Source organism: Solea solea, chromosome 17 (assembly GCF_958295425.1).
Source record: "Solea solea chromosome 17, fSolSol10.1, whole genome shotgun sequence".
NCBI lineage: Eukaryota > Metazoa > Chordata > Actinopteri > Pleuronectiformes > Soleidae > Solea > Solea solea.
The window spans coordinates 9,576,821-9,588,553 of record NC_081150.1 but is presented as its reverse complement, the minus strand read 5'-3'; the positions used below and the strand labels follow the sequence as shown (position 1 = coordinate 9,588,553).

Sequence of the window (11,733 nt, the reverse complement as noted above, 5' to 3'; positions counted from 1 at the left end):
AATTGTTGTGGGTTCAATTCCTGGCTCTACTAGTCTATATGTGTCCTTGAGCAAGACACTACACCCCCTGTTGCAGCGTATGAATATGAAAGATGTGTGAAATGTATAGTGTAAAGCAGCTCATCATGAGAAAAGCTCTATATAAATACAGACCATTACCAAACGCTTCTTCTTCTGACTTTATTTGGTAGTAACAAGCGATGGGAAATGTAGTGGAGTAAAAGTAAAAGTTGTTAGAAATATAAATAACAAAGTACATAAAATTGAAATTTTACATTACACCACAGCTCTCATCTAGCTTGAAGAAACATGACTCTATCAATGTCTTTTCCATTCATGGCATTATTTATATAACCCAACATAAGACATAGAAATAGGTGATGTTTTAACAAGGTCTTTTCCATTTATGGCATAATCAACATAATGCAGTGCAACAAAATGTAACAGAATGGTGTGATTTTATGTAACACTATCAAATACAACGCGGAAAAAAAAACAGTGTAACACATACAAACAGCTGACGCTCTAACAAGGGCTTTTTTTTATGTGTGACATAATTACAGGAAAAGATCCAAAGAAATGATGCTTTTAGAAGAGCCATTTTCGATTTATGGCATAATGACAGTTAAACGAGGCCCTTTTCATTCATACATAAGATAACACAACATAGTGTAAAATGACCAAAAACAACACATAATATTAAAACCCAACATAATCCATACAAACAGGTGATGCTCTAACCAAACCTTTTTTTTTATTTGTGGCATAATTAATGTGCAAGTCCTGTCTGATGCATTATCAACAAGACTTTTAGCATTAAAGGATACTGTCAGAGTGACGACATAGATATAGACATATGGCAGCATTAAAGGGATCCAAGGGAAGAAGTAATGGATGATTAAAGTAATGCAACATGATGAAGCCAGTTGTCATAAAAACAACAACAAGCAAACAACCAACCAACTTTATGCATTGCTTTAAATACATCGTTTTTTTTATCCACGCAAATGCACTGAGCTCCACTGCTCCTCTGTCCAACACAGATAAAGACTGTGCTCAGTTAAAGAAATAACCCCCCCGGGGGCAAAGCCTTGACTGTGATTATAGATATGGTGCTGATGTTGATGGCTACCACATGCAGCACCTAAGTACCTACAATTACAGTCATCAACAAAAGACATGCTGGAGGATATAATTACTTTCATACAATGTTTTTTGACAAAAACATCATCTGTTTTTCTATTTTTCTTTTTTTTTTAATGTTATGCTGGGGGAAAAAAAAGAGTAAAACATCCTTGCAAATGAGTGAATATATAAAGATAATTTACCAGACAGTTTTTTTTTATCGCAACACACACACACTGCAATATTACTGTACATATCCATGGGTGCAAATAAATTGCATTCCTTCAAACATTGTACAGAAGTGTCTGTTGAGAATAATTGTAATCCAGTTTACATAGGTGACGTGCAAATAATAATAATAATTATTATTATTATTATCATTATTATGATAATATAGACACAGAGTGTTGCTGCTGCCCCTGTCTGTGAGGATCTGTACTTAATTTATCACAGTGCTGTTCCTCTTAAGAGCCAACAACTCCTCTGCAGTCAGGAAAACACAGTACCCAGGCACTAATTTCATTTATGGCGCCATACTTACATTTTCACTATTCGTTTTTTTTCCCCACTCGGTGGAAACCTTTGTGGTGGCTCCTCCAGTGTGAGAACACACAGAGAGCACTTCAAGAACACCACAGGGGATTTGAATGGTGATGACTGTAGGTGCACAATTTCATTTGTCCAAAACCACTTTACGCTCAAACTTACCTCACACAGTCTGTCAAATGACAGAATGTGATTTAAGCGTGGGCAGTGCATACTTGACGGTAATCCACATCATCTACATTGTGCACAGTGTGTAGAATTTAGGAGAAATTATATACACTACCCGACAGTATGTCACACAGAGGCTTTTGGCTGTTTTCTTTTGCATTGCTATTTTTAAATGTACAGTAATGTGCACTACAGAGCATCCTTATATTTTTTTTTTTCAGCACAACCTATAGGTAATCTGATGGAAAAAAAAAATTTGACTATATAAATACACCTGAGCAAAAAGTATTCAAAATATTTAAAATCAGATTGAATTAGAGAAATATGGAAATATGTCACAGTTCAAAGTTCACTTGGCTCGTCTTTATGAACAAAAATAGACATTTAGTCTATTTTGTGACTTCTGCACAATTATTGCTACTTTATTTCTCTGCTAAAAACACAAAATAAAATGAATCATAACTTTGACTCAACAACACATAAGAAGACAAAAAAAAACAAACAGATTTTTTTAAAGGCCTGAATATGTGACCTATAAACACACATCCCGTCCATATAAGAAGTTTTGGCAAATTACCATGGGTTGGATTCAATTAAATATTGATTCCGATTGTACTTTAGGCATGAAGGGCTTCACTTTGCAGAGGAGGCCGTCTTGCATTGCCATGTTTCTTCGGCAGCACGAACGAACAAAGCAAACCAGAACGCGCAAATGAAAAAGTACGACGTTATGTGGAGGAGGAGCCCTCCCTCCGGTTGTTACAATTTGCAGTTTCATCAGTAGATGTCACTAACAGAATCTTGACTGGCAGCATTGTAAAATATGTGCAACTTGAGTTTAAAATGGTTCCCGCATCCAAATTAGAAACACCGGAGTGTCTTGTCTTCTCTCCCCCTCCCCCTCTTCTTCCCCTGAGGCTCATGGGACCCTGGTTGCCGGGTAGTTTGAGGATCCAATCCCACACAAAGTGGAGGACAGAGCTACGAGGAAACACGCTGACATAAAACAATCATCAGTTTGTCATCAAACACACATGGACAATAACGTCTCACGAGGCTCTGGGGGGGTTTGTTATTGAGAAAACACAGCTTTTATATAGCATATATACAGTATAACAAAGGCTTCTCTTATTTACACACACAATAAAACTATAAAGGGCTCCCTGGAAGAAGAGATCTTGGTCCTTCCCGGCTAAAAACACACCATTGTCACATTACCACAATGTACAGAGACGGGAAAAGCTTGCGTTTACAGGTGAGACAGTCAGCGTGAGACTGATGTTCGATGGACTGATTTGTGAACAACTGATGTGTCTGTCTGTTTTATCTGCATGGCGTGATGCTGCAGTATGATTTAGTTAGTAATTAGGGAATAGAGACATATCCAATTATTGGGGCTGTGAAATATCACCCTGTCTCAGAACTTATTCCAGTACTGTCTGCACTCTGCCTTATTATTACACCAGCTGCATATATGATTAGGTGTGTGTGTGTGTGTGTGTGAGAGAGAGGGAGAGAGAGCTAGCAGAGTGTATTTGTGTCCAGAAAAAGCAACGTCCACAAAGGCAACTCATTTCTGCCCATTGTACATTATAGGTAGCCAGACCACATGCCCATGGAGACAGCAGCTAAACCCACTGCTGACACCTTGTGTGCTGTGTCTAAGTAAGCGTCGGCCGATATTATGGAGTAATGGAAACGCAGCATTAAAAAAAATATCTCATGCTCTGTCTGACAGTTTTTATAGTATGTCAGTGTTATGATGCTACTTATCATTATGTTACATCAGTAGACACTGATTTTTATCACTACCAGGGCATGGTATATTACTACAGTTATGCACTTATATAATACTTTGTGTGTTTACTATATTAGCAGTATATTTACAGTATAAACCTTATGTGAGTGTCTTGTACATTTTCATATTTGTCTTTATTTTAAGCCTACATTAATTATACAGAGCTAAATAACTCCTGATACCCCCCCATGGCGATGGATAAAGGATCTTTATCTCTTTCTTTATCGTTTAGGTCACACAAAGTGCACAACTAAAAGGCGATCAGCGAGATCGACGTACGCTGCACATAATAATTGTCTGTGTTTGTTCTTGGTGTGTGTGTGTGTGTAGGTGTGCGGGCATGTGTGTGTATGCTCTTGTATTTGTTACCTCTACTCTTCCGGGATAAACACTGACCTTGTCAAAACTAAACTTTTCTCAAAAAGTCCCATCTGCTGGTACAGCCAACGTGTTGAGGCCCTCGCTATATGTCCGAGAAAAAACAACACTCATTAACAGCACAAATATGTAAGACGTGCACAGTGTTATTATATGCACACAAACCAGACCATGCAGTTAATTTACCACTAAAGATTTACAACTGTTTACACAGTTACATCATGGGGACTAAAATGAAGTCCCCATGATGTAAATTACTACATTTTAAAGCTTAGACATGTTTTAAAGTTAGGTTAGGTTAGCATTAGACATTAACTGGTTATGGTTAAGGTTTAGGCTGTCCAAATGCAGAGCTGTGTGTATGTGTGTGTGTGTGAGGGTGATAAATCTATACAATCACATCTCACCTACTGAAAAAGCCACCATCCGCTCAGCCTGTCACCACTGGAAACGCAGACCATGGGACTGTTCTATATCAGTAAGTGGAGAAGTGCTATCTGCAACCGTCTGGGAGAGAGAGAAAAACAGAGACATGCTTTTGGAGATCTTGATGCTGCCAAAAAAAAAAAAAAAAAGAAGGAAAAGGCACACAAAAAAATAAATAAATAAAGCTCTAGATATAGACGGAGCATTCACTTCCATATGAGGGTCAGATATTAAGATATTAAACAGCAAGGTGGCTCTCTGCTCTGGGCAGATATGGCAGCAGAGTGTGGATGACATAAGTGCATGCACATTTATCTTTCAAGCCCAGTACAATACATTATGCATGCAAAAGTGACTCACTCGATGAAATTTGATATGCATTTCATTCCAGTCATATTTTGCTCCTACACACGCAACATAAATGCAAAAATGGAAAAAAGAACGGGGAAAAAAAGATAGAGTTTGTATTAACCTCTCTGTGGACTCCTGTCTTTTGTTTATAACTTGCAAACAAACACCTGCCTGCAGCTCCGCCCTCCAGTCTCTGTCTCACACACACACACGCACACGCGCACACACACAGTGGCACATGTGCGAGAACAAATGATGCAGTGTGGAAATTACTGAACAAGTAACCGAGCGTGTATTCAGGAGGGTAAGGACACATTTGTCATGTCCTGCAGCAACGTGGAACAGGCTGCAGTTTTTTGGAGCATTTTCCAGACAGCATAAATGTTTATGTCACACCAGAGCGCAGTAAAAAAAAAAAAAAAGAAAAAGCTGCAGCTTCTCTCACATTACGCTCCTCCTGAGATGTGCTGGTGTCTCATCACTGGTGGCTGTTGCCTTGAACTTACATATACGGACCCCGGGCATCATGTACAGAATTCCACAGCTCTCTCTGACAACAAAAACCATGCCACGGTAACAGCCGCCTGTCGCCGCCAGCCGCCCTTGCTCGCGCTGGATTGGCTCGTCTGGATGACTGGCGTATTCCTCCGCGGCCTCCATTGGCTCGGCGGTAATGGAGCCGTGACTGAGCTCCAGTAAAACCCCGTGAAGGAGGAGCGCGCCGGCCGAGGCGGAGCTCTCCGTGGTACTTATTAAGAGCTGGCGGTGGAAGAAGTGAAGTTCTAGCACGCACGGCAGCCGGAGCACCCGGTTGGCACGTTGTAACGCTTGATAGACAAGTGTGAGAAGAAAGGGAGAGGAGACAAGAAGAGGAAGGAGCAGTACAGGGGGGACAGTGCAGCCCTCTGTGCCAATGGACAACACGGATATTTAACCATTTGCCCAGGGAGCGCACAGGTATCTTCATTTTACCTCAAGTTTCTTTCCATTTTGCGCCGTGCGTAAAGACACAGCAGTGGCTTTATTTACGGCTCTTTCTCTCTCTCCTCACGCGTTCGCTCTGCAGCAGCTGCCGTTCTCACACTACTTTTAATCATTTCCTTTATCTTGCTTCCTCTGCGTGGGAGCTGTGGGCTCTCTTTTACATTCCACCGGGATTAATGATTGACAAATGGGAGTGAAGTGAGCAAAGGGCTGAGGATCATTGATTGTGTTCGTGTACTCGTTCCGGCTAAATACAAGATAGAGCTCTTGTGTACAGTAGGGAAGTGCTGAGAGCTGTCTTAGCCTACTCTATTATCTATTGACCAAAGGGATTTAAATGCAGCCAGGCGTTTGCGCGTAATGTGTGGCGCCCCGTGAAAGTGACTATATTTTTGCTTGACGTTGCCTTTCACACTTGAAACCCATCTCTCTATCTCTCCATATCTCCCTCCCCCCCCTCTCCGTGCTTTCAGACACCGCAGTCCATGCCTCTGCCTTGCCAGGTCATTGATGGGAAATCAACTGGATCGGATCACCCACCTCAACTACAGCGAGCTGCCCACGGGGGATCCGTCCGGGCTAGAGAAGGACGAGCTTCGGGTCGGCGTCGCCTACTTCTTCTCTGACGAAGAGGAGGAGGTGGACGACCGCACTCCTTCTGACTGCGGCTTCACCAAAGACCACAGTCCGGCCGAGGAGGGACCGTTCTCGGTCAGCGAGGTGGAGTACTCGGCGTTCTGCTCCCAGGAATGCATCTTCTCCAAACTGCGGGAGAACGAGGACTTGAATGTTTACTCGGCCAAAACTTTGCTGACTATGTGCAAACCAGGGGACCTGCTGGAGCTGGTGGCCACAGCGCAAGCCCCTCACTGGGCCATCTACGAGCAGGACGACCGGGTCATTCATCTGCACAAGGGCGAGATCCGCAAGGACAGCCTGCTTGAGATCAGCAACGGTCGCCACGGGAGGATAGTCAACAATCGGTACCGGTACCGACCGCTTCCTCCCGACCTGGTGATGCAGAACGCAGTGGGACACCTGGGCCTGAGCAGCGAGGAGATATGCTGGACCAACTCGGAAAGTTTCGCAGCCTGGTGTCGCTTTGGGAAACGGGAGTTCAAAGCCGGGGGAGAGGCACACTCCGCGGAGCAGCAGTATTTCCTCAAGGTGCACCTGATTGGCAGCGGGGTGCACACTCTGGTCTTTCGCAGCCTGGAGGACATGATCCGGGAAAGAAGGCGAGTGGACGCAAGTGGAATTCTTAAAGAGCTGTCTTTGGTTAACGGGGGCAAGGAGTGATCATGGATTCCGTTTGATATCCTCTCCTCCTCCTCCTCCCCCCTCCTCCTCCCTCTCTCTCTCTCTCTCTCTTTCGTTCTCTCTCCCCCAGCTGCCTCGTTTCGCCAGCGCGCGCGGACGCACAGTTTTGCGCACACATGAACGTACTTGCACATAAGCACACAGACGCACACACATGCAAGGAAGGACCTGTTGGCTTTTGGACTGTCTGTTCTTGTCGTGGGTGGATGGACGGATGGATGGATCAGCTGCCTGCGAGCTGAGCTGCGTTTGGATCACATGCGCCCAGAGGAATTTCCATCTAATTGCAGAGTGTTGACAACTGAGAGAGTGCGGCCATTTAAACAGACAACGCCCCTTCAGATCAGAATTCGTGCTGGGAGGGACACGATTTCTACTAAATGCCCATTGCCCTGCACAAACCACATATACACCCCGCGCGTATAGGGCACAAGGCTCGGTTTGGTTTTCCGTTTAATTTCTCGGGATAATGGAAATGGCCCCTTCTCTGCATAGGGCACCTGCTGCGGCAGACCAGACGGTGAGATTGGGGGTAGAGGGGTGGGGTGAAAGATAGGATCTGGGGTGGCTATGGAAAAGTCTCCCTTCTATTTTTTTACTGTTAGCTTTAAGACCGGAACTGAACATAACACCGATCCAAGCCACTTACTAAAACACTGACCTGTGACAGTCCCAGGTTCTATGCCTAAGCATTTCTGGCTTGTTCAAGCTTCTCTTTGGCCATATCAAGACTACTGTCATTGTCACAATGCTGTCATCCTGAACCACAACACTGGATGTATGTGTAAATTGTATTATTCATATTGATTTCAATTTGAGTCTCTTATTTTTGTATTTACGTTTAGTGGATTTAACCCTGATCTCTTTTTTGGTTCAAATAAATGGAGGTTGAAATATGAAAAACAAGAACTGGGTTTCGGCAGGTGTTGTTTGGTCATACATGTGCAATTACACATGAACCATCGCTGGCTCTTACTCAAACAATCACACACACACACACACACACACACACACACATGTGGTGGTGGATTTCCTGTATGAATTATTGATGCTCTGGTGCCTCCTGACCATGCCTCAAGTCAAATAGGCTTCATATATCTCCACAGTGTTTGGAGGCAATAAAATGGTCATCTGCATCAAGCCCATAAAGGCGTTATGAAAAATCCATATGTTATCTGGGAGCTACAGTATACAGGCAAATGTATAGACTCAATGGGAACATGCAGTGTTTGGCCACAGGCTGTGTTTCCTTGCGTGGGTTTTATCATGCTGGTGTTTACACATTCGCATGTATGTTGATTTCTCCTGAACAGCACTACTCATGTCCTATTGGTTCACATGTTGTGCCTACATTGTAAATAATCTCCTTTATGTTTATCATGAAGTCACACATTGTTATTATGGCTACATGTGTGCATCAGTCCGCAGTGGCTTTGTTGTTGCGGCTGGGAGTCAAACATCTTCATTTTCGTCGTGGCAGTGATCTGCTATGGATCAATCACTTTTGCTCGTGGTATAGAGACGTCCATCTAACCTCGCTTGTCTCCTCACCTCGACTGAGTCTTAAAGGACCAGAGCAGATTTATGGAAATGTTTTGTTGTCATGTGCTTCTTTGATGATGCTGCTGCCAGCAGCTGCGGTTCTTATTCATTTTGATAGCACACAAACACATATAGACACGTGAAGGGTGCTGGTGCTTTCATCACGATACAGCACCTCCACACAGGCGCGAGTTCAACCTCAATGTTTACCATGAATAACGTCGATATGGCTGAAACCACCTGGAGTTGAGGGATGTGCTCGTCTCTGTAGGGGTGATTTTATTTGGTGTGCTCTATATTTGCCGCTAGCCGTGCATGATTGACCAGTATTTCTTCATCATTGCTCTGTCTTGCTTTACTCCCCAATCTCTCATTACCAAAGCATAAAAATCAGTGCTTCAATTTCCAAACACATTTTTCTTTGTATTTATTTTTAAAGGATTGGGAGGTTTAAACATAAACTGGTTATTCCATTAAACGGACTCAAAATCAAGATATATGTAAGTAATTCAAAAACATTTTCCCCCCCCAGTCACTGCTGTTTTTCTCCTTTACCTTCTTCAGTCTTATACCCACTGTTTTGTCTGTTGAGTATTGTGAACATGTGCAGTGGATAGTTGAAGTTGCTCCAGGTGTGTGTGTGTGTGTGTGTGTGTGTATGTGTGAGAGTGTGTCAGACATCCCCAGTGAATTTGAAAAATCAGGGTACTGGGGCAGCTTGTTTTAGCTTGTGTGTGTGTGTGTTGTGGTCTGTAACTAACAGGCCTTAGTGAAAGATTTAGTAGTTTCTATAAGTTCTAGAGAGAGAGAGAGCTCCAGGCAGATGATGCCCACCACATTTTTAGCTTAAGGGAAGGCCTCTGCTGTCTGACAGGACAATGTCAGTGTGTGTGCATTTCAGTTTCAGCTCCATATTCTACCCTATATACGAGTGTGTGCGAGTCAAAGTGTGAGACAAAAATACCAAAAGCTGTGAATGTCAGGTTGTTTGTGTGCGCTCAGACAACTCAGCGCGCGTGTGTATGTGTGTGTGTGTGTCTGTTAGTGTGGGTGTGTGTACACAGTATATCGACCATATGCTGTGTGGATGCACTGTATATTTATGAGGGCCTGCATCTTTGCATCCATCACAGAGAGTGTGAAATAAAACACTGGAGCTACAGGACCACATGTGTCTGCATGCATGTGTGTGTGTGTGTGTGTGTGTGGCGCTGTGGAACCTTTCATTACAAAGACAGTTGTTAGCCTTGGTGGTCACTCATGTAAGAAACACATATGTCAACAAAACCTTTTCTCTTGTACGCACCTTTTTGTTGTTGTTCCTTTGTGCAATGGCATGGAAGCATGTCATTCTCATGGGGTTTGACAACTGTGTGTGTGTGTGTGTGTGTGCGTCTGGACTAAGTGGATCACAGCTAGCCTGCTGCCAGCTAAAGCAGTGGTCCCGGAGGAGATGTTGTGGGGAGGAAGGAAACGAGACCATCCTGCCTGCGTGATGCCTTTAAGAGGATCTCCTCACACTTGCCTGGATCTCCCTGTAGACTTCATTGTCTTTTGTTCCTTGTCCAGTATTATTTAGGATGAACTACTTACTACACCAGTAAGTGGGTTAATGGTGTAAACAGCTGAAAGCAGACGTTTGCTCTAAGTATACGGTGTAAAATGTGTGCGTACGTCACGTGCAGTACATGTATGTTTGAAACTGCACTGTGCACAGTGACATTTGGAAAGAAATGACACGCTGTAAAACAATACTGTTGTTTAAATGACACGGCTAACAGGCATTGTTTGTGCGTCATACTGAGCGGGTGGGTGTCTCTAAAGTAAACGCCATGCTGTTGGACAGTGGCTCTTAACAACCTACAGACAACATCCTTGTCTCTCACAGTGTCACTATTAATCACTGGGATATATTCACCAATGTACGTTCACATTGTAAAACCTGATAATGTCGTTTTGTTTTCCCTTCTTGTGGAAAAAAAAACACTGAAAAGACCAACTCAGTTTCAGGTTTTACAGAAAAAAAGAAAAAAAATCATCAGTGAGCTACACTGATGAACTGGGCAATATGTTAGATTATACAACGATGAACATAGACGCTCACATCTTACTATTTAGCTTTAGTAAATACTGTGCAGACTAAATCCACAGCTAAAACTATAGTTTCACAACACACCCATATTTCACTCGTGTTTGAAAATAGTTTAAATCAAACACAGTGCCTTTTCAGAATAAATATGCAGCTTTTATACAAACTTAATTCTAATATTTTTAATGAGATTAAAAACTGTCACCGTATACTCTGTGAAGTGAGAAGGAACCAGAAATGATTCTCTCAGTCAGATGTGTTTTACTGCTTTAGTCATGACCTACAGATTCAATTTCAGTTTTTACACAAGGTAAAAATTTGCATGCTGTAGTAAAGTGCTGCTTGACCTCATTTTTTTTCTGTGCCAGAAGCAAGTAAAAGCAAGAATAACTGAGATGACATCTCGATAAACTGCTTGTCTGTTGATGTGGTTTGACAAGTGTAAAAGTCAGGGACGGGGGGAGCCCTGCTTTGTGCAAGTCATAGTTTAAACTGTGTTCTGAAATAAAGCACACGGATGTCTCTGCATTTAAATAACAACTGCTATTCAGCTTAACAATAGTCACAGGAAGTCACCCCACCAGAAAAACCTGCCCGCAAACACGCCCTTTAGGTGCAACAGGTGCAATAACTGACATGCAAATAAATGCCTCTGTTCAAACACACTTGTTTGACTGCACCTGACCACTTAAATGATAAATGATGTTGTCTGTCAAAGGCTTTGTGTTCACTTAATATCCCGACACAGAAGAACTGTGAAGTTCAAACAAGGGAAAAAATACGTTGGTGTAAAAGGTAAATAGTTCCTTTATGTCCCGTGAAAAGCATGTATGTTTTTCTACTTACTGCAATGCTATATTTTCTGCCATGAGTAGCTTCACCAGACTTAAGTACTATATTCATGAAGCACCCAAATAGCTGCGCTATAATTCAGTGTTATTACTGCTATATTATACGTGGGCGAGATGAACCTAGTGCAAATAAGATGATCATTTGTTTGTAGAAC

The 11,733-nt window shown here is 42.6% G+C and overlaps 1 protein-coding gene across 1 annotated transcript; it reads left to right on the top strand.

Moving 5' to 3' along the window:
- The first annotated feature begins 5,553 nt into the window (after positions 1-5,553).
- Positions 5,554-8,027, top strand: lratd1 (LRAT domain containing 1). The gene is made up of 2 exons (XM_058614418.1): positions 5,554-5,749; positions 6,250-8,027. Exon 2 carries the CDS (start codon positions 6,287-6,289, stop codon positions 7,073-7,075), a length of 789 nt encoding a protein of 262 aa, XP_058470401.1. The 5' UTR covers positions 5,554-5,749; positions 6,250-6,286; the 3' UTR covers positions 7,076-8,027.
- The last annotated feature ends 3,706 nt before the right edge of the window (positions 8,028-11,733 follow it).

Excerpts from the sequence above, each read along its gene's own strand:
- lratd1 (XM_058614418.1), top strand. The coding sequence starts at position 6,287 with ATGGGAAATCAACTGGATCGGATCACCCACCTCAACTACAGCGAGCTG.